The following is a 27,686-nucleotide window of genomic DNA, read 5'->3' as shown; positions in this document are numbered from 1 at the left end:
TTTAGAATTATATTTAGCTATAACTTATTATATTCAGATATAAGTATTTTAGATATATATATTTGAATTTAATTGTGCGAAAAGGCACGTGAAAACAAAAAGCGCATTGTTTTATAAGTGAGTTATTTCATATAATGAGTTAAGGTTCCCAAAGGATAAAATGATGAGAAAAAAATCGGTGAAAGTGTTGAAAAGAATGAACTACAATCCTTCTACTCTCCCAAGACTTTCAAAAAGTGACTATAAATGAAAATGGAACGAAAATATTGAATTAGATGACAGAGTTTTTATTTCAACTCCAAGTATTCTCCACAGAAAGTATTATGTGGAGTTGATCCTGTTACTGAAAGTATGAAACAAAATCAATTGAATTTTATCATATGATTAATGGCATTATTATCTCAGAAGCTTTTGTTGGATCAGTTCGAGTACAATCAATTCTGTCTATACTTGACCTCATTTAACCTTCCTTTCAGTTTTAAAAGATTCAACAGATTACCCAAACGAGCCTATAACGCTTAAATTTAGAAAGATGTATGTATGTAGAAATATTTTTTTTTATAATAAATTGCAGTTATACAGATTGAGGATTGCAGAATAAATTGAATATTTGAAATGATTCTTCAATCCAGTTTGCTATATTTTTTGATTTTCATAACTGTATATTATTAAATAATGCATAAAATCATAGTTTTGGTAAATATTTTGTGATCTATCGACTTCGTGTACTGATATTAGATATATAACTTATTTGCAAAAATGAATTTTCGTGTATATTTTATTCCATGTGGAGATTTTTTCATTAATGGAAACGTTAACGGGTTCATATACACTTCCATAATTAAATTGATAATTAAAGGCTTCGTAAATTTTATGGTTTGGCAATGTTGATTATTTATATTGTTCCTATTGGTCAATCCAACAGGAAGCGGGAATAGGGGCGTGACATCATCACTCCACCACATTCGATTTTTAATAATTAATTACGGAAAAACTACGGTACTAAGAGATATGAAACAAAGTGCATTGGCTGCTCTTCGTTTTGAGGTTCAATACAGTACACCTCGAACCTCAATGCTCAAGAACTCTTTCATTTGGAGAATTGCGAGTGTGTGTGTGTGTGTAATAAACTTCCTGAGAACGTTTTTCAGATGAATTTAGTCTTCAGTGATTCAAATTCAACGTGAATCGCTATTTTCGCACAGGCACCGCTCTTAGAGCGCCTCAAGGATTTTTTTGTAGTGCTTGTGTTATTTCCTTGAAAAAAATATATACTAAATTTTTCGTGATATTTTTTATGGTTTCAACTTTTTCTCTTGTACATATAGAGGGTGTAACTGAATAAGTGTAAAACATTTGAGTAGGTAATTTCTCATCGAAAAAAAAAATAGGATTTTTCATATAAAGAAACTTCATTGGAGCATCCCTTGTTAAGATACAGCCCCTTAAAAGGAGTACATAAAATTTGTGTAACAATTTTTTTCACAAGCACTACAAAAGTTACAATATTGAAATTAACCTGACGTTTTGTACTACCAAAAAGACACTTAGCCAGTAATTTATTTGGTTTACCCCATGGTTGTAAGGGGTGAAACACACAACCCCTAAAATTTATTTCCAATGTAACTTATTATTTGTTTACCATTTGAAAATTCATTTTCGATAACCTGTTCCATTCTAAACAAAAAATGTTTCTTGGATTTTTTGCCCAAAATAAACCAGTTCGCAGCAAAAAATTATTTCACGAACAACTACAGAGATACATCGTCATAAATGCGAGCTGGATTAATTGTTATTTTGTAGTTAGTACCTGCATCAAACGATTAAAGGGTAATAAACAAAACTAATTTATTAATAACAAAACACACAACATGTAGAAATCATAGTAAATGTTCAATATGTCTACCTTCAGACATTACGCATGCGTCTAGACGTCGGCGCATTGAGCCACGTATTCGCTCAAATATTCCTGGAGTCTCTCTGATTACCCTGCATGCATCGATGATGCGGTTTCTTAAGTCCTCTACATCGCGAACAGGAGTACGATAAACCAAATGCTGTAAATGGCCCCAAATAGAGAAATCGAGAGGATAGAGATACAGGGATCGACCGGTCCTCCTTGACCTATCCACTGATTTGCATATGTTTCAGTTAAATGCTGACGTGCTACTTGACTAAAATGGGCGGAAGCACCATCATGGATAAAAAACATATCCCATCTGACGCCCAAAGGAACTAAGTACTGGACGCACTTCTCTTGGAAATTGAACGTATGCCTCACCATCTAATCTAGGAGGTAGAAAATGAGGTCCAATTAAATCATCCCCAAACGGATATTATAATATCCGGTTAGTAGATATTCATCTTCTTGGAGAAAGCCGATGCATGGGTTTTTGTGGCATTGAATTGAACCTGGTTAGTTTTACCCCAATTCCACATAAACGCAGTCCTCCAGATGAGAGAGTTCACAAATAGTGAAGTTCGAGGAGTTGAACCTTCAAAACGATGAGCAGCCACAGTCCGTCGCGTATTTCTGATATGTACCGCTCTTGGTGGAATTAGATGTGCCAAGTCACTTGAACTCCTCCCGTGAAAGTATCTATTGAAGAGAGACAAATCTCCAACCTTTCTTCGAAGTTTCAGGCTAGTAAGGTTGCACGTGGTGTTCGCGTCTCCAGTCAGTGGGCTATGCTTGAAGACTGGCAGTAAACAAATCTAAAGCAAATGAACTTCAAACGTTCAAGCCAGTCTCTGACTCTGACTAATAAGAAAGTTTTCCTTCCTTATGCAGAGGAATCGGGCAAATTACGGATGTGCAGTTGGTTAGTACCTCGTCCACTAGATGTCAGGTCACTGTAGACGACCCCTCCCGATATAGAAGGCCCCCCGACACTCTGTCGAATGAGGCCCCTATATTTTCCGTTGAAAGATGAACAACTTTTCATCCAACTCACCCCAGCCAGGCAGGGGTACACCGTGAAGGACGGTGCTGATGTCTGAGGACACTCACGCCGCCATATCATCAACATTACATCAGTTATGACCCGTTTGTCCTTCTGGCAAACATCAGTCCAAAGGGTAAGGGAGCCAGGCTCCAACCTGTCTAAATTCAAGATGACCTCCCACCTATTTTCAATTGTGGAATATCATTGACTTTAGGTCCATGATGATCACTATCTTGCACTGATGAGTGGCTAATAAGCCCGAAACCGGTCTGCAAGTGTGCTCGTTCCAGAATTGAAGGTCGACAACTGCCAATTGCATATGCCAATTGCATATGCAATTGGCAATACAACTGAAACTGTGAAGATTCCTGCACTGACGCCTGTCGGATATAATTTAACGCCCTTCGTGTTATTAGCCAGGGTAATAGTTATTTTCTGATAGGCGTCAGTGCATTAAACCTACTGTGTAGGTATATCGAGACTGGCTTGAACGTCTGAAGTTCATTCGCTTTAGATTTGTTTACAGTTTTCTAGTTCGGAACATTGTTCCAAGATTTTGAGAAGCAGCCTTTGCAATTCCAGCGACATGATTGTGCCAAGACATATTGATTCCAATTTCAACCCCCAACAAACTTATCGAAGTAGAAAACAGAATTGTATGACTTGAAATTATTATATCCGTGTTGGGATAAAACTCCAGTAATTTAAAAAAAAAGAGTGCCTACAGTTTTTCGAAGAGAATTTCACGATATACAGAAGGTTATTACTTCAGATCATAGCTCATTCTTTTTTTGTAGAAAAAGTCATGATAAAGAAAAAACGTGGTATTCCACTGCATCATAGTTTCGCTTCATAAACGTTATAATCTGAATGCACAATTTGATAACTGGCATTGAAAATTTATTGTATAGTAGGTACTTTATTATAGAAAAAATAGATGAAAGCATTCATCGTATTTTTGACAGTTCCGGAGATATTGAGCTTTTGACATCGATTTCGTAAGGCACTTGAAGTCTAGTTAAAAAATCAGTGTGTTACTAGTCTATCAGCAGATTGGTCTATGTAAGACATGACAGTTGTATGTATGGGAATGAATCAGTCCCAAAAAATCACCTCTCAGTTTACTAATGTACAATAAGAAAAACAATCTGAATATAATGAATCAATCAAACAGCATTCGTAATCATCTGTCATAGTTAGTAACTAACATCTGTTTTATAAAAAACATAAAGAGTCGAATACTGATTGCTATGATAAAAAATAAATCAGTCTGGAATTAGGACTTCTCTTTCAAAAGAATTGTGGGTTATTCAATTCACATTTGCTCACAACCAATATATCAAAGCATTCTCGATGGAACAAAATGAGTAGCCGAGAAGGAATCACCAATCAAAATCATAATGGATGAGATCAGAAGCGAAACATGTCGCTTTGAGCCCCATTGTACATCAGTTAATGAATGTAACTGTCTATTTTTCCATCTGGCGGAACATAATTAGCCATTGAAAAGTTCAGCTATGTATTCTACGTGGTGTAACTGGTGTTTTGTGAAATTTTCCTGTCTGTTTTCTGTTTTTGCTGACATTGTTTTCAAAAAAGTTACTCTAATTGAAGGTTTTCTGGTCATACACTCTACACTTTGTGTTTGAAGTATGAAATTTGCTATACTCGTTCACAAAGTTTGACTAATTGGGAGCGACCTTGTTGGCGATATTGTATGAAAAAAGGTTCTATATTTCATAATATGAAAAGTTTCGTTTATAAGTTTCAGTTCAGTATCACATATTGTGGGTTGGAATCCTTTTAGAAGCTATTATATAGAGGGTAGTCGAAGGAAATAGACATGTTATCAAGACTTGAGTTGACATTTCAGGAAACCGCAAAAACTCGTCGTTTTCTTTTTGAAAGAAGACACTGTTTTTCGGTATTTTTGACTTCCTACACACCTGAGCGTGAGTGACAATTACCTGTAAATTTGTTTACGAACTGAGCCGAACTTATAACCACCTGCTGATGAAAATTTTGTTCGAAACGTACACGCACATGTATTGAGGTGACTATGTATCACTCAATCCAGTGCTATCTAATTCGATAGTAGAATAAGGATTGTTTGATGTTTCAGATGATTTTATTTTGATGAATTATTCAATAGTATATAGACCAGCAGATGATTGAAAGATGATGCAGTATTTATTGACCTTTACGGTTACCAGATTTGTCACTCCTTGATTGATATGAGACCTATAGTAGATCGAGATAGCGATCACTATCGGGTGTTGATGAATCACGAATGCTTTGTTTTAGGGATTTGATTTGAAAAAAAAATGAAACATTTTGTTTTAACTATTTCGTTTCCTTCTTTTTCGAAACTCCATTCAGTTGAATTTTTTTCACATTTCTAATGAAGACTTTTATATATCTAACGGAATTTTCAACGTTTTCAAAAGTTTATTTTCATGGACAATTTTTAGACATTCACATCTTTCGTCACTTTGCACTTTCATTCTCACTGACTCTTTGTCCAAGGAGAAGGTATAATTAACATCTATCATGTACTGTTCTAGTCGAAAGTCGTTGAAAATATATTAGTGGAGGAGACCGTGGGAGATCGACCTACACCCATCAAATAACTTATTTTTTATCAAATATAATTTATTAACAAACATACTTGTGATAACTTGCCGATCGAAAACTTTTCATAGTTATTTTCATTTGAATTAATTTTAATCAATCAATCAATCAACAAGTTCAAAAACATGAAAAATAGAGATACAGGTCCTAAAAATATCGAAGAAGTTTTTTTATATTAAAGTGAATAATTTTTGAAATTCTTGCAAAGCGCTTTCGACTTTTGTCATCATCAGTGCTCACCTGAAAGTAAGTGATCTAATTGAAAAGGAAGTTTAGTGAAAATTGAAGTTGCAGTTTTTTTTTTATTTTTAAGGTTTAAAAAATTTGGAAAATTGTTTGAGATTACTTACTTGTCAGGCAACAGGAAGTATCAGAATAAGTACATGGCATATTTGTAATATTTGAATTATATAAAACAAAATAAGCTTATAGCCAAGAAAATACATTTTTGGATTGAGGCCATGTGGTTCAGTCAAAGTATTATATGAAGAAGGACAACTTGAGACAGGATGTGTCAAGTGTCATGTTAAAATAATGGCACCAACTTGAGGATTGATCCATTATGGATTTAAAATAATTATGTTATGGAGAAGCCATAGAATGAAATATATTAGTAATAAATTTGATTAATTAATAAATCATAATCCTTTTATGATGGGAAAGGAAATCTCTGGTTAAGTTTACTTGAGTATCCAAACAATGGTCATTATTGGAAAGTTCTTTGGAAATCTCCAACTCTTCAAACAAGTCAAGTCTAAGGGATTGTTTTTCATCTATTTTATGTAATATTTTGGAATTTATATTGGGACTGAAGTTATGATTGTGAAATTTTAAGTGGTGGCAGATTTGCCAGGTTTTTATAAATGTTCATTAATACGAGTAAAAAGAGGTCTACAGGTTTCACCAATGTAAGATGCCGATGATATCAATTTCGATTAGTTAATAGATCCGTGTAGTTACCTATATCGGCTTACCTGCTCACATCTGCTTGCCAGGTAGCCATGCACAGAAATGATTAGGCAAGCCTACCTAGGCTTGCCTAAAACTATCTGTTCAGCTGAAATTTATTCGGTTATGAAAAGATTGAAGGTGATGAAAAAATTTTTATTGAAATCAATCCAATTAAAAATAGGTTTGAACCCTTTTTGATAGGCAAGTTATATAGACATGTTAGTTAATGAATTATATTTGATGAAAAATATGTGTCATCAAGTTATCTGATTGGTGAAAATCGATCTCCCACCAGCTCTTAGACTATATGTTTGGACATCTATTTTAGAAAAAACTCAGATTTGATATGTATCAGTTTGTTTTGATTCACGAAAAATATGTTCAGAAGTTAATTCACATCTCTACTACTTTTGTTCTTTGTACATGAACGGAATATTATAATTTAATGAAAAATTTCCCACAGGTTTTGATACCCCAAAAATCAATCTATCCTAAAAATATGCCCTTTTCGAACTAAACGGAATTCCTATGACTAGTATTATCAAATTTGTTTCTTTCGGTGACATTAAATCTTGATGTTATGAAAGAACTGATCGTTTCGTATTATGATGTTATGCAAAAGCGTGCTGGTGAAGTGATACGACAAGTTTTTGTCTCGAAACTTCGAAGTACACCTTCAAAGTGATTGTGTTCTATGTAAGTGACTTTTTGTATCAATTCTCTTTCATATATCCCATTGTGACGCATTCTTTAAAATAATATGTTTCAATTCAACAAAGGATGTTTTTAGAACAAACTGAATGGAAAAAATATGATTTTCGTTCAATCATATGTGCGAAAGGAGTTTCACTGTTGAGTAATTTGATATTGTTCGTTTGTCCTGAAACTTTAAAGAACACTATTGAGGTTAACGTTTTATATCAGTAATCTTCTATTTATGATATTGTGTATCGTTCCTATGATTGATACCATAACGAAACTGCATGGAAAAAATAATTCGAAGTTCATATGAAAGTAGTTTTCCGAATGAGTTTTTTCCTACTTTGTTACTGGAAAAAGTGAATGCCGTACATATATTCATGAGAAGCTTTTATTGTAGTTATTTCTTTCCTCCCTTTCCCACTTTTTTCAATAACTAATCGTGCATCATAACTCAATGACAAACATCCAAATTAAATGTTTGCTCCTCATTCGAATCAAGTTGCTTTTTTGAAATTCGTTCCGGGATTTAACGTCCAATCTATACCAAATCAACATAAGCCCCTCTAGGCGGGTTTGTTTGAAACATAATTTAAATGAATTTCCCAAGTGATCAAGGCCTGTCACGAAATTACCCCGAGGAAACATCGGTGAAAATATCATTTTGATAACAAATCACAATCCAAATCTTTTCCAAATTGCTTGTTGAACTAATGATGAACATGCAATCCCCAAATCAATTTAGGATTTGATAGGGCGAGGTTTGTTTGCGTGTTTCGGGTTTTGAAGTTTTTGAGAGTTACATTCCTATCCAAGTAGTCCAGTAACAACACTTTTTTCGTTTGATATATCCGTCAAGATAATAATAATTTCATCAGGAATTTAGCCCTAACTAGATTGGGACTATTAGGTCCGGTGGGCCAATTAGGTACTCACGAATCATTCCTACCCAAACGTTCACCGAAATTGTGTGCCATCGTATGAATCACCCATATGCAAATCATTGATCTTGGGTGAAAATCCCGAGTCAGTAGAGCTTGAACCCGCTGTATGTGATATGGGTATAGGAGGTAGGTAGGGAGGTAGAAGAAACGACTTGCACTAAATTTCTTGGACTGCATATTGACAATAAGTTGAAATTTAAAGAACATATCACATCTTTATGCACAAAATTGGCTTCAGGATCATTTGTTGTCAGAATTGTCTACAATGAACTTGATATATTCACTGCAAGATCGACTCACTTTGCCCTAGTATGTCCATATGGATTTTAGGATGATTTCCAGCTGCAGTGCAAGGTTCCTGGTAATATTTGAAGGATCTTCTTCTATAGCATCAAGTGAAGCTTCTTCTAGTTCAGGCGTTGTTATAGTTTCTGGTCTTCACCAGCTGCATTTTTTATTAAAACTCATACATGCACATATTGCATGTAGTGTTCTGAATAGTTTATTACATGGAATTACTCTGTTAAGATATCTGTCTTTTTTTTCCTAAGACAAAACACAAGCACTACAGAAAAAACCTCAAATCGCTCTAAGTCTTTTTTTTTCTGATTGATTCAGCCGTTACTCGATGAAGATCCATAGTAATTTCGTAAACTACACCTCACGATTTGATCTCCACAAACTTTATTTGAAAAATATATCACAGTAGCTTTGTCAACAATAATTTGAATACTACAAGTTACTTCTTACACTAATACTTATACAGGGTGTTCCTTTAACACATGCTAATATTTAAGGGGGTAATTCTTAGACCCATTTTAAGAAAAAAACTTCCTATGGACGTATGTCCTAAACGCCTTAACTTTTGAGATACAGGGTGGCAAAGTTTTCAAAAATAATCAGTTTTTTAATAATAACTGAGATAATTTTGTAGACATCTTTGGCATATTTAGTACATATGTTCCATGCCTCAAGGTGCATTTTCTGATGTACACAAATTTGAATTTTTTAAACAGTGGCATCCCTACGGGTTTCTCATTGAATATTTTTGGGGAAAAAGTACTACGCCAATGCTTTCTTTTCAAAATAAAATCATTTTTGAAATTCCCATTTATTTTTGAGAAAATTTGATCTCTTGGTATTTCTTTGTCCGACGCATGATTTTCACTCAAAAAAATAAAAATCGACAGAAAGCAAATTAAGAAATTAGATCAATTCTAAAATGAATGAGAATCTGAAAATTGCTTCATAACGCATTACCAATTCCCTAATAATATTTGAAAACATAATTTGCAAAAAAATAAATTTTTCACAAAAACGAGTTTTATTTTATTTTGTAACAGTAAGTCTAAACGAATTTGTTAATTAGTAATAATACCAAAACTGATTATAAAAATTGTTGGAAGTGGCCACCTGCACTTAGTATGCATGCTTCCGCCCTTCTACGCATGGAATTACGCACCCGTTCAAATATTCTCGGCGTATTTCGTATAGTTTCACACGAGGCAACTATTCGCTCTCTTAAATCTTCTAAAGTATTAACGGGAGTTTTATACACAAGAGTTTTAAGGTGACCCCATAAAACATCAATATTAGCTAGTGACGTTTGTGCATACAGAGAATTCGTTTTTTATAGCTATGGTGGTTACGCTGTTTTTTCTGCTTTCAATCTTCAAAATGAATCACATATCGACAAACTCCATATTTCCAAGAGGTGCAGTAAATAAATTCTGCTACACGTCATTTATTCCAGGATAACTAAATTTATGTTTTCAAAAATTATTAAGCGGTGCTGCGTTATGACGTAATTTTAATTGAGAACAGTGCATCTGACAACAAACAAATACCTTTTAGATCCTCAATTATTTTGCAACAAATCTGATCTCTTAGTTTGCTTTCAGTCGATGCACGATACCGCATCAGATTTTTAATCTTTTTTTTATCCTTAAGTAAAGCGATTTTTAATTTTTTGAGCGAAAACCATGCGTCGGACAAAGAAAACCCAGCAAATCAAATGTGCTCAAAAATGTATGGAGATTTTGAAAATAATTTTTAATTCAAGATAAAGCAGTGGTGTAGTATTTTTTTCGCCAAAAATATACATTTCAAAACTCGTACGTACGCCACTGGCAGATAAAATTAAGAAAATTGTACATCAGAAAATGCGCCTTGAGGCATGGAACATATGTACCAAATATGCCAAAGATGTCTACAAAATTATCTCAGTTATTATCAAAAAACTTTGCCACCCTGTATCTCAAAAGTTAAGGCGTTTAGGACATACGTCCATAGAACGTTTTTTCCTTAAAATGGGTCTAAGAATTACCTCCTTAAATATTAGCATGTGTTTAAGGAACACCCTGTATACTACACGTAACAATAACAAATTACTTTAATCTCTACCTGAAGTGCATCTTCAATTATGATCACCTGCAGCATATTACCTCACTTCTACATCAATGATAATTCATTCTCAGTTTTTCTAAGAAAACAGGTTCAATAATGGTGATCTATTCAAATTTAATTAGTCATTCATTAGAATGTTTGAATTTTTAAGTTTATTAATTTCCATTGCTTCCAAATGATTCAGTTTCAAACCTTTATTTTCTATGTGTGGAATTTCATACTCGTCGTTAAAGATATGATAATAATAATAATAATAATAATTGTGATTTTTTGAACAAAATTACAATTTTGTTCAACTGGCTATCGACCGAAGTCCTTCCGCCCGTGAAACAAAATTGCTTTCAAATAACATGGCTTATTTTACATTATAAAAAAATATTATATGGATATAAAAATGAACAAACAAAACAATTTCATTCATAAAGTTGCGTTAATTTTTCTAACAGTGTTTCTGTTGGGTGTCGATGTCGTCTCTTGCATGGGGGTTTCTTGTCACAGCATACTTTCTAATGATTTGTACATTGTCATCTTTTCTAGCAAACTTCTGAGTAAGTAACGGCAGTCTTTCCTCGATAGGAATAATACCAGTGAGTTGGTACAGCAGAGGGTTCGGAGGGTTGTGTTTGGGGTTATTGGGATGCCTTAATCTTATTTTTTTTCCTTATAGCCGTTGTTTCAGATACTTTAAGTGTTTTCAAGGCCCTTTGTTTGATATTGAGAAACAGTGGGTGCGAGTATTCAATAAGTAGACGACAGATTATTTTATATATTCGGCTTGCTGTTGATATGTTTGCACCTGCTCCCGGGTTTGTCAAACTTGTGAAATGTGCGGCTCTTGCAGTCACTTCCTTTTTTTGTTATTGACATGGCTGTTGAAATTTAGTTTGGAATCAAGCATAACACCTAGATAATCAACTGTCAATTTGGCATGTAATATATGTTGGAAAACGTTGATTGTTGGAGAAGTTGCGGAAATTTCGATGATTAAATATGATGAACTGAGACTTAGATGGGTTTGGCTGGAACCTCCATTTATTGAACCAGTTATTTGTTATTGTTGCAAGATGTTCCAAATTGTTAATAACTTTGTCTAGCGTTTGATCGTGCGCAATTAGAGCGGTGTCATCTGCATACTGTTGAATATATGCTCCATGCCTAAAGTGGTTGATATTCCCTTGCTGGTGATGATGAATATCAGAGCTGTATAAGTTATATAACAATGGTGAGAGCGGTAAACCCCGTGGAACTCTCTGTTCTGGGATAAATTCGACTGAAAATCTACTGAATATTTTAACTCTCAGTTTCCTGTCAATTAGCAGATTTCTAATTGTATGTACTAGATAGTTAGGACAACCCAGTTGATGCAGTTTGTATGAAAGACCCTCGTGCCAAATGCTATCAAATGCTTTGTTCATATCCAGAAAGATCGCTGCCGTTTTGTTGTTGTTCAGCTAGGTTGTTTCAGTGTTGTTCGTGAGAACCGTTAGAGGATGTATAGTAGATCTTCCTTGTCTAAATCCAAACTGATAGCTTGGAATTTTATCATAAAGCAGTTGGAGTAAACGGTTTCGTAAAAGTGTTTGCCAATTACAGGCAGCAGAGTAATCGGACGATAACTGTCTGTAAGGAAGTGATCCTTGTTTGGTTTGGAAATTGTATGTATTGTGCCCATTTTCCAATTGTCAGATACATAATGAGTTTTAAGGCAAAATTCATAGCTTTCAATGATATACTTGTGAATCTCATAATCCAGCTTTCTCAACATGTTTCATGTGATGTAGTCATGCCCTGGAGCTGAGTTTTTTCCCTGATATAAGATTTCAAAATATTCTTCTTCATCTACATTGAATGTATTATTTTCTTGTATGGGTATCTGCGAAAAGAAGTTTTCGTACCAATCGCTAACATTTTCATAATGATTGAGGTCGAAGTTCAATTTGATGCTTTCTTTGTAGCTTTTTTTAAAGTTTTTAGCAAATATGTAAGCTCTTTCTGAAGGTAACTCATATTCAATATTGTTATCTATAATATTTTTAGTATGCACTCCATCCTTTTTGTATTTGGATAATTTCCTTATTTCATTCCAATAGAATTTGCCCCTCTTTTCATGAATGGCCTCACATATTTGAATCCATTTGTGAGTTTTGTTATCTTGGATCAAAGTTTGAATGTTCTTGTTAAACTTATTAATTGAAGCTTTAGACGTTGGATCTCTGTTTGCTCTATATTCACGATACATCTTTCTTTTTCTCTTAATGAAACTCACAATAAATGTGGGAAGTTCATGTGTACAGAAATTATATTTAGTTTTTGGTGTATATTCCATAACTGTTTCAGACAATTCATTACAAAAGTCTTTTTTTTCTTCTGAAAGATGATTTGAATATGTTGAACTTGTTTCCTTATTTACATAGCTCATATGATGTTCTTGAAATCCCTTCCTATATGTTCTGCCAGTTTGACAAATATATACCTTAGGACACGTTCCTGATTTCTAGAATTCGGATGTTTTATCTTTATCATTTTTAACTAACTTTCCTAACGTATTACTTGTTCTATATATTCTATATTTATTTGTAAAGAATCTGAAAATTTGAGTAATTCTCGAAAATATTTTAAAGTTTTCAAGTTGTTGTATCTTCTTTATGACTCAAGTGAATTTGTCCAGCGCTACCTGGAGTTGGATTACGAATATGTTGTTTTTGGTCTTTAGTTTCAACCAGTTGGAAATATAATATAGGAGAAAACACTGCCATGGCTCATCCTCGCTTATTTGATATCAATTGTAGATTCTCTTTCATATTTATACCTATATTTATATCGTTTTCAATATAACATCGTTGTGTTTCTCACAAAGGAATTTCAACCCAGTCGAACACCCCATTTCCGTTATATTTTCTTCTATTGACACAAACTACTCTTTCATCTGGAAATTGGCCCCTCTTCAAGAATTACAATATCGAATAAGCAATTCTGCTCGACGACATTTCAGATCGAAATATTCGATGCGAGTTGGCGGCAGCAATATAATATTTTTATTAAAATATTCATTTTGAAAATTGCATGTTCCGGATCATTAACAGAAATTTCGAACATAGATGGAAGTTCTTGGGGTGATGCGATCACACGACAAATCGGAAACACTAGCAGATACCAGGTGGGTTAACAAATACGAACCGCAAGATATAACTGCCAGGTATAGAACTTTTTGCAAAAAAAAATAAAAACACGGGGACAAGTTCCAATCTCAAAATCTTTGCAGACTCGTTGAACATTTCTTCTAGGGCGTTCTCATTTTCGGCGTTTATAAACATAACCTGATTCATTACATCTCGGAAAATACATTCAAAATGTTTACCACTCCTCATATTTATATACTAAGTGACAAAGGAAGGTAAACACCTATTTGAACATATTTATATTGAGAATATTTCAATGATGTTTTGCCTGTGTACTCATGTTGATGCCAGTAAAAAGTCAGTAAAATTTCGGCCGTATCGAAAGTTGTTCTGACCAGTTTTTCAACTGTTGAAGATTTTGTTGTGAAGTATTTCGTATTGTAACAAATTAAAGAATTAACTGTCTTAAACAAATTTATTTTCAACAATATTTCACTATCACAAACTAATTTATTCACAACAATTAGCAACTAAGCCTCAATTCATTTCCACTATTTGAATTCCTTGTTTACCGCTCGATTCACTTTCTGAACTCAACTGCCCTCTCGGGGCGAGAAGCCGGCCTTATATATCGGTAACGATCGTTCTAGAATTCTTTTATCGTTTCGGTATTTAACTAGAGTTTAATCGTCGGTTGCCGACTGCATTCCTTTTGCGCTGGCCGAAATATCGGTCAGGGGCGGCTTCAGATTCGTTACATTGCCCCCTTCTTAAAGACCTTTCGCCACGAAATGTCATTCTTGACGTGTGTCGATACCTGCAGGACTCCCCATATCTGCACTGTGAAGTTAGATGGAAGTCTTCATGCTCGGTCGTGGAAGATGATTACCCCACACCAAAATCTTGATGCCGCTGGATCTGAATATCGTTTTCAACATGCTTCTCACAATTCTGCAATCTAGCCTGTCGAGCTCAGAGGCTAATTTCGGGATTGCCAAATACACGAGATTCTGGTCGAGCATCGTGTCCCTCAGTTTGGTAAGACTCCTCCAGACATCTTCAAACTACTCATTTCCTTGAAGTCTGAGGAGTTCTGAGACACCAGTGATAACAGAATGAAGTCGATGGGGACCAGATCTGAAGGATACGGTGGATGCGGAAGTAGTTCAAAGCTCAATTCATGCAATTTCGTCATTGTTTTTGTTGATTTGTGACACGGTGCATTTATGGAACAGTACTTCCTTTTTGGTCACCAAGAAGCAAATATTTTTCTGACCCTTCTTCAATTGTAGTACCTCTCCGACTTCAGGATTCTGTTCTCGTAATGTTGAGTGCTGTCCGAATTTCTTGTTGAATACCACAGCGATATCCCTGGTCATTTGGAGATCCTCTGCAGTGAGCTAGTGCGTAATCAACTGGTACTTCGAAAAAGTCTCGTGGTTCTTTCTGAGTTATCTCATGTAGCACCTTCTGTCCGTTCGAGTATAAAGACATGAACTTCTGGAACGTCATTCCATCCTCTGTTGGTCGTGATTTCTAGCATAAGAAGCCAATCTATCAAAATGGACGACCTTCTGGGTTCGGTAGACAATTATCTTCGTAATTTTTTTATGAACCTTCCCACGAGTTCCGCAACTTCGGTGATAAACCACGGCGTCGCTTAGGGTTGCACAGCCAAACTAGGTCACCGGTTTTGAATTCTGCAGCATTCGCCTTGATGTCATAGACCTTCTTCATCCTATCGCTGGCACTCCAGATGTTCAGACGAACTCGTTCATGGATGTCGTCCGTCGTCCATTTTCTGCCGAATTTACAACATGAGTTAGAGGTAGGGTGGAATAAGATACCCCAACAGAATATACACCCCCTTATCAGGACAATACCCAGAGTATACACCGGTGTATAAGACATCGAGGATCTGCAACACACTACTGAACTTCACTGGTTTCACGATCATCCAGTTTCTCTGAAAACTTACTTGTTTGTTTGCTATTATCTGTCAAATCTGCCTTCGAGAGCGAGGCAACGATTATAGGGGCCATACAGTTTTTCAATAACATTTGTATAGAACTATTAGTGTTTCGACAATTACTCTTTCAACGCGCAACATTTCTTTCCAGAGAGCATTTCTTGAGGTCTGAAAAGGTCTCAGACGCCAATGAGAACAGAAAAAAGTCGCAGATCTGAAGGATACGGTAGATGCGAAAGCAGTTCGAAGCCCAGTTCATGCAATTTGGGCACTGTTTTTATTGATTTGTGACTTCGATAAAGCTATGTTGATGATTTTTCCTTTACAAAACAGTCGAAGAATATTATACTATGCGCATCCCAAAATACTGATATTACCTTGCTAGCCGACTGTTGCGTTTTTGTACGCTTTGGAGTCGGTTTACCACTTGCAGTCCACTCAGATAACGATCGTTTTGGTTCTAGTGTGAAATGTTGAAGTCATGTTTCATCCATTGTCAGATATCGACGTTTGAATTCGGTTTTTTATGGTGGAACAACTTCAAACACTGCTCAGAATCATCAATTCGTTATTATTTTTGGTCGATAGTGAGCTCGCGCGGAACCCACTTTGAACACAGCTTTCAGATACCCAAATATTCATGCACGATATGTCCAACACGATCATTTAATATCTTCAGAGCCTCAGCTATTTCGATCAACTTCACTTTGTGGTCACCCTCTTGGGATCGTGTACTGTGTGCGTCGTCCTCGGCACTCATTTCACGTCGTTTAAACTCAGCAGACCACTTCCCAACGGTTGATTTTCCTGGTGCAAATGCCGAATAATGTTTATTGAGCCTTGGCTTCAACAGTATTTTTTTTCGCCAAAAAGCAATGTTTTATCAACACACTGAATTCCTTTTCATCCATTTACTTCGAACTAACAAAAGTTGCTGCACTCGAAATATTCTATCCCACAAACTAATGATCTGACAGCTGTGAAATTTGTACGCGTGTCTTTTGAAAGGTCAACTACAAATCATATGGATCGAATACTAGTAGCGCCATATATGTGTGCCCATGAATTTTCCAGCACTCCTTATATTCATATGATCTGAAGGGAAATCCATATTTTTTGTTCAAATTCAGCTGGTTAAGAATTATCAGCCTCATTTTATTGTTGCATCTTTATTATTTGATTCTCTTCTGTTCAGAGCATATATACAAAGGCTTGTATTTCCAGATGTTTCGACTAATATTTTATTTCACATCAATTTGCATGGTTTCAAATACAGGTTGGCCAAATGAGAACGATATATAGTCATCATCATGAACTGTGTCAATGTTTTGCGAAAACGTATAAGCTCGTCAATGTTTAAATGAGGAGACACATTGTTTTTCAGTATGTTTGACTTCATCACTTTCACTTCCAGACGAGGGTGGAAATCACCCAAAAACTTTCAAATGGCGTGGAAAGTAAAATTGATTTTGGAAAAATTCACGAATTATTGGATGAAGAATTGGATTTTCTTTGCGTATTCTTCAAAAACAATGTTGGACTGTTGTCCACCATCAGTACAACTGATGAAGCTACCGTGTAGCGAAACATGTCTTCAACAGAATTTATTGTGTTATTGTAAAAATTGTATGATTATCATCATGGATGGATTCAATAGGGATGGTTTATACTCTGTGCCATAGAAAAAAGACTTTAGGTCAGTTGTGAATGATGGCCCCAAAATCAGCCAATATTGTATTTGACGATCTTCGAAAATAATAACCAGTTAGTTCACTTATAGATCTGATTTGGCGATATCATGAACAAGGAACATTTTTGGTTCACCTTGTCTCCTTGTCTTATCCATTTACAAACAATATAAATAATTGATGGTATTATCACTTTTATTGTTATTAATATTGATGTCATATTTTTATTATTATTTTCAGTCCATATACAAGTTATGTACAAACGGATATTTTCTTCAATAATCATGAAGAACAATCGAATATTGATTCAATTCTGATATATTTTTTCATTTTCAGTCATGGAGAAGATCTCATCGTCACTCCTTTTGCACAAATTCTTGCCAGTTTACGAAGCGTGCGAAACAACTTCCTGTCTCTCACCAATGTGCCCCTTAACAAGTAAGTACAACAGTATATTGTTATTGTAATAATAAATTCTTCATACATGGAAAGAAACAACAATTTACTGCGGGTCAATAATAATATCTGAACTGAAGGTTTATGCTTCCACGGCCCGAAATGAAATGGGAACTTTGGTTATCCGATCCAGGTAGCGGTGGATCAATGGAGAAATTTGCTCCGAACGTTTTGCACATAACTGCGTAGACTTCTTCAGAGGTAATTAATAGCAATGCGTTCTGACTTTGTTGCTGAACTTGTTAATCACTTTACTAACGGGTAGGGCGTAATAATACATTGCTAGGTAGCTGCGGCTCGAAAAAAAAATTGAACGATTTGTCCTAGCTGGAATAGGCATCTCCAGCGGTAGTTGGCAGCAATTCGTTGTGACCTCTTTGTTGGTAGACTTAGTAACGAGTCAATCTTTCCATTGGATCGAGTTTGTCTATCCTGGATAACCGAAGTTCCCATTCGGTAATAGAAACTGTTTTAAAATCGGAATGTTGCGAATTTGTAACCCATTTCGAGCTGATTCTGCTAATTATGTAGACTTGCCGAAAATATTTAAGCTGCATATGATCTTCAGGCAATATAAAATTTGTTATTAGTCAATGGGTTATGCTTGAAGACTGGCAGTAAACAAATCTATAGAAATGAACTTTAAACGTTCAAACCAGTCTCTAATATACCTACACAGTAGGTTGAATGGACTGACGCCTATCAGAAAACAACTACTCCCCTGGCTGTTACCACGAAGGGCGTTGGATTATATCCGACATGTGTCAGTGCAGGAATCTTCACAGAAAATTTCCTGCATATGCAATTGGCAATACAACTGAAAGAGTCGACCTTCAATTTTGGAACAGGCATACTTGCAGACCGGTTTCTGGCTCATTAGCCACTCATCAGTGCAAGATAGTGGCCATCATCGACCTAAAGTCAATGATATTCCATAATTGAAAATCGGATTTTTTTTCAGAATATTTCACTCCTCCCCCTAACTTGGAGCGAACAACAAAATGTCACTCCATCTAGTGGACGAGGTACTAACCAACTGCATATCCGTAATTGGCCCGATTCATCTGAATATTCTGCACTGACGCCTGTCGGATATAATCCAACGCCCTTCGTGGTATTAGCCAGGGAAGTAGTTGTTTTCTGATAGACGTCAGTCCATTCAACCTACTGTGTAGGTATATTAGAGACGTGCTTGAACGTTTAAAGTTTATTTCTTTAGATTTAATATAGAATTTGTTCCTATGTTCCTATTCATGTGGGCTAGTTAGCTGTCTAGAATCAGTTTTGTAGCTTTTCAGCAGAATGTTTAAAATAACGCAGAATTATCGAGTCAATCTCTCCAATGGATCAAGTTTATCCGGCTCGGAAAACCAAAGTTCCAATTTGACAATTAACACTGTTTTTGAATCTGTTGTTTGTAACCCAGTTCGAGGTAAAAAATGAGAAATGAAACTATCTATGTTTCTTTACCACTTTTATTTGTAACTAACCTTACTGCAGTTTCGTCCTATATGGACATTTTCAAACTAATACAATAAACTGTTCATTATGACATTGCCATGACTGTAGAAAGAATGAAAGTATGGCGAGTGAAGAATAAGTGGGTCGCAATGATTCAAGGAATGATTGAGGAAAGGAGAGAAAGGGTAGCGCGGACCCTCATCGTATGGCAAAAGGGACACGAAGTCAGCAATGTGGGAAATGAAAAAGCACACAACGAAGCTGCCAAAGAAATGAATAGTAAGAATGTGGAGCGAGAAGAGAATAGAAGGATGTATTATAGGTTATTGGCAATGGGAATGGAAGAGTGGCACAACTGGACGGGGCTGTTTCACAAGTTCTGTGAAGCAGTTTCGTTTCTCTCTCTATAATTTTTAAAGAAGAGACGCGCCCTAATGCAGGCAACGGACAGGCACATGCCAGAACGGGAACAGGACCATGCACCTGCCGTACATGGTCCGTCGGGAGAGGAAATGAGAAGAGGATCCGAGCAGGAAGGAAAGAAAAAAGGTGGGGAAACAGGACGCGTTATCTTGCCTTGCCGTAGTGTGCGAAGAAGTTGAAGGCAGGTAAAGGACTAGCAAAGGACAGGCCACGTCCTGTCATGTTCCCGTCCTGTGCTTATCGGTAATGGCCACTTTTCGGGATATTTGGCCAGGTTCAACCTTAGACTGGAGGTGCCGTGCTTCTGTGGTTATGGGGAGCCTGTAACGGTAGATCATGTGACCAAGAGATTTATAGATAGCGACAGAATTGGATGGGCGAATGGAAAGAACGCATGAAAGGAAAAAATTGAAAGAATATATTGAGAGGAGAGAACGGAAGAAAGGACGCCTGGATCCGATTTGTGAACGAATTGGCAGGTAATGTGGTGAGAGATGAACGAGAAGGATGATTGGTAAGCTGCCTTCTCACCGCTGATTGAAAGAACGGCAGCGAGAGCTTGATCAATAATCTCTCCAATCAGGGAGAGCACAATGATAGGATTGTATATACAGGCTGTAACTAAATAAGTGTAAAACATTCAAGGAGATGATTCCTCATCGAAAAAAAGATAGGATCTTTCATATAGAGAAATTTTATTGGAGCATCCATTGTTAAGATACAGCCCCTTGAAGGGGGTACATAAAATTTGTATAACAATTTTTTTACAAGCACTAAAAAAGTTACAATATTGAAATCAACATGACGTTTTGTACTTCCAAAAAGACACTTAGCCAGAAATGTATTTGGTTGTAAGGGGTGGAAAACGCAACCCCTAAAATTTATTTCCAATGTAGCTTTTTGTCTTGTCATTTGTTTACCATTTAAAAATGTATTTCCGATAGCCTGTTTCATTCTAAACAAAGAATGTCTCTTGGGTTTTTCATCCAAAATAAACCAGTTCGCAGCAAAAAATTATTTTACGAACAAATACAGAGATACATCATCATAAATGCGAACTGGATTTATTGTTATTTTGTAGTTAGTAACTGCATTAAACGATTAAAGGGTAATAAACGAAACTAATTTATTAATGACAAAACACACAACATGTAGAAATCATAGTAAATGTTCAATATGTCTACCTTCAGACATTACGCATGCGTCTAGACGTCGGCGTTCCTGGAGTCTCTCTGATTACCCTGCACGCATCGATGATGCGGTTTCTTAAGTTCTCTACATCGCGAACATCGCGAATTGAACGTATGCCTCACCATTTAATCGAGGAGGAAGAAAATGAGGCCCAATTAAATCATCCCCAATAACTCCGAGCCACACGTTAAGAGAAAACTGTTCTTGATGGTTAGTTTCGACAATAGCGTGAGGGTTTTCATCAGCCCATATGTGGTAATTATGAAAATTAATAATCTTGTCCCGAGAAAAACTACATTCGTCTGAGAATTATATCGTCTTCAGAAAGTCACAATTTCTTCTAATAATTTCCAGCATCCAATTGCAAAATTCAAGAGGGTTCGGAAAGTCTCGCGGTAACAGTGCCTGTACTCGTTGCAGATGGTAAGGGTATAAGAGTTGTCCTTTAAAATTCGAAATACCGTCATATGATCAGCATTTAGCTGGAAAGCAATCTTTCTAGTACTGGTAGTAGGTTGTTCTTCAATCAAATTAAGTACTGCTTCCTGAAGCTGTGGTGTTCGTACTTCTCGATGGTGACCACAATCCTACGTTCTTTTGTCGAATGAACCATATTCTCGTAAGGATGCTGCCATTGAAGATACATTTCAGCATGTCTTCTAGAAGCTTCTAACCCATTCCCCTGTGACAGACCGTAAACGTAATTCATATCAGCCATTTCCTCATTTGTGTATGTCATTTCAATAACAAGTAAATTATTGAAGTAACAAATTAAGAACAGAACAACAACACACAGTTAGTATTATTTCAATTTCGAAAATTCACAAACTGACAGCGTTATACCAATTCAATTGTCACTATCGCTAATAGCGACCTACTTGATAGATTAGTTTCGTATTTCACCTTGGGGTGAACCAAATACATTTCTTGCTAGGTATCTTTTTAGTAGTACAAAACGTCAGGTTAATTTCAATATTGTAACTTTTTCAGTGCTTGTGAAAAAAATTGTTATACAAATTTTATGTACCCCCTTTAAGGGGCTGTATCTTAACAAGGGATACTCCAATGAAGTTTCTTTATATGAAAGGTCCTATCTGTTTTTCGATGACGAATCACCTTCTTAAATGTTTTACGCTTATTCAGTTACACCCTGTGAAGTGCCAGGGTAATGTCTTCTAAAATTTCTCATATTTTTTGTAAAGTAGAAAATCAAAAACGTACTTTCAAAATATATTGATTTTTGATGCATTTCACTTTGACTAATTAGCAGTGTAAATGAGAACAAAATTTCACCACTTACATGTTCTTCAATCAGATTGAAAACATCATATATTTTCCTAGTAAAATAAAATGTCAGGAGTCTGTAAGCAGAAGCCTTCATTATAGGAATGAAAGTGAAATTGATGGGCGATTAAATAACAAGTAATATTTATTTCACAGGAATCCTTCAGTTTTACATGTCGTAAAGCAACTCACTTCGATGATTTATTTGATATACCCGTTGAATTTACGAGAGCTATATATTCGGCGTAATGTGTTTTTGAGAGTGGAAACAAACATTGGTTTTGAAGAGCGCTATTTTCTTTGTTGGCAGTGATGTTATCTGTTAGGAGAGGCTTCAAGGAAATATACACACAAATGATGATTTTCTCACGGTCGCAGAAGAGAAAACTCACAATTATTGGGAAACAAATATTTTGGCTTTCTAATTCTGTATCTTGATATAAAAAAAAGGACAGATAGATGTGTTCTTCGCGTGATAGAATTTTCTAGATTTTTTAAAACATTTTTTTTACATTTTGAAACAGGGTTATAATCATATTTGTTGTTTATTGATATGTATGATACTCATGAAATATGTTCAAGGCTTTTTTCTGAAATCAAATCAGAATGATCAATTGATCATTCATTTGACGAATATAGGTTCTGAAAAACATTTTTGCGGTTCTGTCGTTTCGATAGATTTCAAATATTTATCTTTTCGTCAACCCGATTCTTCAATATGTATTCGAGAATCAGTTTTTCATTGTGTCAAGGCTATTTTCCAGCTTTTCTTGGCCATGGTCTACGAGTTTCTATGCCCAAAGTTTCGTCTACTTCTGCAGTAGATATTATCGACATATAGACATTATCAAAAGTGATGAGGTAACGGTTGAAGTGTGCTCTGTTTATGTACAATTGAGGATAGGTACCCAGGTTTTTCTAATGGTTATTGTCTCTTTCTTTCTCTCTCTCTCTCCCCCTCTCTCTCTCTCTCTATAGATAGAGAGAGATATAGATATATATCAGCAGTTTCTTCGCAGTAGGTCAATACGTTCAACCTGATTTTTAAAAGAGTACAAGGATGAGTCAAACGAATCAATATAGTTGCTATTCATATTTGCTAACTTAAGCATTCTAGTGATGGTTTCAGTTAAGCCATAGCTAGTAGAATGATAAGGAACTTTGAACAACTCCGACACTCTGGTTCTTCTTGAATTCATATTGAAGTTATTTATTTGTTCATATCACCATTTATAACTTTATGAAAAAGTCTTGGATCAATTTCAGCTCGGCGGTGCTCCAAAGTAGATAAATTCTCAAGAAGGACCTCAAATATCCGAGCTCAAATACACATGATCTCAGAAATTTGTTTTTCACTTCCTCAATCAAATATATTAGTCCAGTCACTATAGTAAGTTCACCTCGGAATTCGAGATACCCAGCTGTAAGTCTGTAAATACTTGTATATTGACACCCTAAAAGTTGTCTCAAAACCTACATATGGTAGGGTGTAAGCAACTATTAAATTTCAAGGTCAAAGGTCACAAAAATCGTTTTTTCCTATGGGTTTTTTGCTATTTGTATTTATTATCAATATTGTAGAATATAAAATTCTCTACAAATTTTGTTCATAAAAATTTTTTATACGGTGAACCGTTTTCGAAATAGAGGCCGGAGAGCACGCGGTCACAGCATCACTTCAGGTCAACCGGTGCCTCCGGTCGGAAACGGTCGATAAATCAATGATTATAAATATTTGTCAATTTTTATTAACTATTATATTATATTTTATCATTTTTTTCCTAACTTATCCACTTTTTATTCAGTATTAATTTATTTAACAACACTTACCTGCCCATGTAATTGCAGAATTGTTAATGAAAATATAGGAATTATATTTGAATTTTAACCTAATTAATATTTAAAACTCCTTACATGATGAAAAAAAAAACAAATAAATTATGAATTAATATTTTCATTAAAAAATATCATTGAATACATTTATTTTTTTTGAAAGTAAAGAAATGGAATAAAGGGTACAAAAACTACAATTTATAATTTTAATCATCTTCTTCCTCTTCATCGTCGTCTTCTGGCTGCTGTTGAATTTCAAACTGGTCTTCATTATCGTCTTCAACGACATTTGTCTCAAGTTCTTCCATGATTTCGGGGTCAAAGGTTCCATCTTCGTTAATGTCGCTCTGGTATGGTAGAGCATTGAGACAAGCTTGCCCATTACATTGGCCACAAGCTAAAGAGCATTGCAAGCCCGCTTTCCTGCATCCGCATCGCGAACCACAACCACTCTTGCAGTTGCAGAAAATTGTATTTAGCAAATCTTCTGGAGCAGGTGGTGAAATTGTCATGATAGGCTCCAGAAAATCGTTTCGCATTGCCCAACCCCATACCTGGGGTTCCAAATCATGCCCTAACCAAGTTTGAACTTGATAATATACACGGTTGAAATGTTGATGAGCAGCTGCACTTGTTGGTGGAATATTTGAAAGCTGCACAGGTTTATTAAGTTTTGTAGACTTGACGTAATGCATATAACGAAGATGATCGAGACTTTTCACAGATTTCGGAACATTATAGACTGACAATAAGGTTTGAGTTCCACTCTCTAATAATCTCTGGGCCGAACAATTTTCTTCCTCAAAAGCTGCAGCTAGTTCATCCAAATTTGTCAGTTTCTCAAAAACTTTCAAAAATGATTTTTTTCCCTTTTTAAAAAGCGCAGAAGTTGTGTCACAGCCACTTAATGCGTGCAGAAATAAAATATGTTTTTTAGAATGATGATAATTATCAAAACTTTTAATCGAGTATATCTCCGTTTTTACATTACCTTTCCCAACTTTTTCAAAAAAAATTTCTTGTTGTTTTTCTCTTAATTATTTTTTAATTTTAGTAAACGGTTATCAGTATTATTGAATAGATATAGATTTAATGCATGAAGAAAATGATAAAATATAATATAATAGTTAATAAAAATTGACAAATATTTATAATCATTGATTTATCGATAGTTCATCAACTATATATGGCGCGTTTTTGACCGGATGCACCGGTTGACCTGAAGTGATGCTGTGACCGCGCGCTCTCCGCCCTCTATCTCGAAAACGGTTCACCGTATAAAAAATTTTTTCAAACAAAATTTGTAGAGAATTTTGTATTCTACAATATTGATAATAAATACAAATAGCAAAAAACCCATAGGAAATGAGATATTTCCAAAAAAAGCGCAAAAAAAACGTTTTTTGTGACCTTTGACCTTGAAATTTAATAGTTGCTTACACCCTACCATATGTAGGTTCTGAGACAACTTTTAGGGTGTCAATATACAAGTATTTACAGACTTACAGCTGGGTATCTCGAATTCCGAGATTCTTACCTAATTTAAGCTGAAATGACTGGATTATATATCTGTCTGATATAGAGGACTTCATATCACGCAATTATTTTCAAAGACCGAGCGTACCAAAGAACAGAACAATATTTTGAAGGTATTCATAGAAAATTCATCTTTGGATCGTTGAACAAATCCCAATAGATTGAGTGATTTAGATATAATATGATCACTATGACCTTCAAAGGTTACTTTGCTATAAAACCACACTCCTAAGTCCCGAACAATGTTAGTCAACGATAGATTAATGTTTCTGATTTTATGTGGATATACAATAGGTTTCACAGTTTTTGAAAATGTTATTTGATAACATTTATTTATATTTAAATGAACCATGTTTTCATCACACCAACGAGATGAGATATTTAAATCTTCCATATTTAACATACTGAATTCTATTATCCAAATAACTCTTTATCCATTTTGACACGTTACCATTAATGCCTAATGCAAGGAGCTTAGTTATGAGAATATTATGATTTACCTTGTCAAAGGCTTTACAGAAATCAGTATGTATAGAGTCAATTTGGTATTTTTTCTCTAGGTTATTCAAAAGAAAATATTGATAAAGCAATAAATTCGTAGTGGTGGGTCTACCAAATATAAATCCATGTTGGTGTTCATTTATTATGTTTGTTGTATCGAATGTCAGTTTTTTAGTTTTCATCTTAGGAATTTCAAATTGCTTGCTCACTGGACAGTATATTGCTTTGCTGAGGACAACACACTTGTATCGTCATTACATTTGGATTCCAGGACATCCGCTGCTGATGCACATCTTCATCGGCAGCAGGAGATGGCATATCTTAATGAGGATCTAGAAGTGATTTCGAATTGGGGTGAATCTAACCAGGTTCAATTCAATGCCACAAAAACCCAGGAATCGGTTTTCCCCAAAAAGATTAACGTCTCCGGACCGGATATAATGTCAGGACAGACAATTCCGCTTTCTGCTTCGATAAGTTTGTTGGAGGTTAAAATGGAAACCAATATATCTTGACACAATCATGTTGCTGGAATTGCAAAGGCTGCTTCTCAAAAGCTTGAAACGCTGTTCCAAAACAGAAATCTGTACACACCCCAGCAACTTCTGATGTTTTCTAAAGCCCAGATCAGACCTTCTTTGGTGTATTGTTATCATGTATAGAGCTCCTAAGCATACCCTGAAGCTGCTGAATTCCATCCAGAAAAGAGCCGTCCACCTGACTGGAGACGCTAATTTCACTTGCAACCTCGAAGAAAGGTTGGGAATTGACGCAATGAGTGTTAAGCACAATTTTGAAATGATAAGCTAGAAAAGGTAGGCAATAATCCACCAAGAACTATAATCAAGAGAAATATTTCAATTCATATCAATATTATTGATATCAGTGATAAAAGTTCTATAATGTGGCTGTATTGAACCTTTCTCTGGACAATATGAATAAAAAGTGCTTCCCAAAACATATCCTTAAACAATTTCAAGAGATCTTAACATTTTTACGAGCATGCTGTAAATCAAAGATTACGATGCGACCCACCTCTATGGCTGTTTTAATGTAAACTGAATATTTTACGATTACTTTTATATTCGTCTAGATGTTATTTCTGAGACAGGGGCACAAATATATACTGATATTCACCGTTCAAACTAAGCAATTGGATCCGACGTAGTGCGAATACAAAACGATATGATGGAATGCTATGAATATGAATTTCAACGGTACCTTATTGAGAATTTTGTCGCTCTCAGTCATATACTTCCAATACAATTTAAAAATGACGCGGCGCTGTTTATTTATCAAATCAAAAGAATCATACAAAGCAAATTCGATATTTCGGATTCGGCATTAAATAACCTTGTAGGGAAAATCACCCATGTCCTCAACAGTAAAGAGATTGTGGTGGCCGCATTTCTTGATATCAAAAGGAAATTTGACAAAGTTCTTCCTAATTGAATCCTCCTTTCTGTGGTAACTGTGAAAAATTTGTGATAGTTCCCTCCGCCAGGAAGAAGAATCTGGATGATTCAACCCCATTCTGTAGCGGGGGTATCATTTTTCATTGAAATTCAATCTGGACCACTGTCTTGAAAAATATTTCATACAAAATCAGACTGCACTGATGGACAAACCCAAACAAATTCACTGGATAT

The 27,686-nt window shown here is 35.4% G+C and overlaps 1 protein-coding gene across 11 annotated transcripts in view; it reads left to right on the top strand.

Annotated features, from left to right (window-relative positions):
- Window positions 1-27,686, top strand: part of dnc (phosphodiesterase dunce) — a 768,665-nt gene that overhangs the window by 588,248 nt on the left and 152,731 nt on the right. For all 11 annotated transcript variants that reach the window (XM_074172547.1, XM_074172544.1, XM_074172545.1 and 8 more), the window contains one exon: window positions 17,689-17,790. In XM_074172547.1, the coding sequence (XP_074028648.1) occupies window positions 17,689-17,790 (102 nt within the window). The remainder of the gene's footprint in view (window positions 1-17,688; window positions 17,791-27,686) is intronic.

The sequence above is a fragment of the Leptinotarsa decemlineata genome, unplaced genomic scaffold, assembly GCF_025532065.1.
Source record: "Leptinotarsa decemlineata unplaced genomic scaffold, Ldec_3_MD MMD2_tig00000133_RagTag_RagTag, whole genome shotgun sequence".
Taxonomy (NCBI): Eukaryota; Metazoa; Arthropoda; class Insecta; order Coleoptera; family Chrysomelidae; genus Leptinotarsa; species Leptinotarsa decemlineata.
The sequence above is the reverse complement of the archived record's forward strand: the minus strand, read 5'-3'. Positions and strand labels throughout refer to the sequence as shown.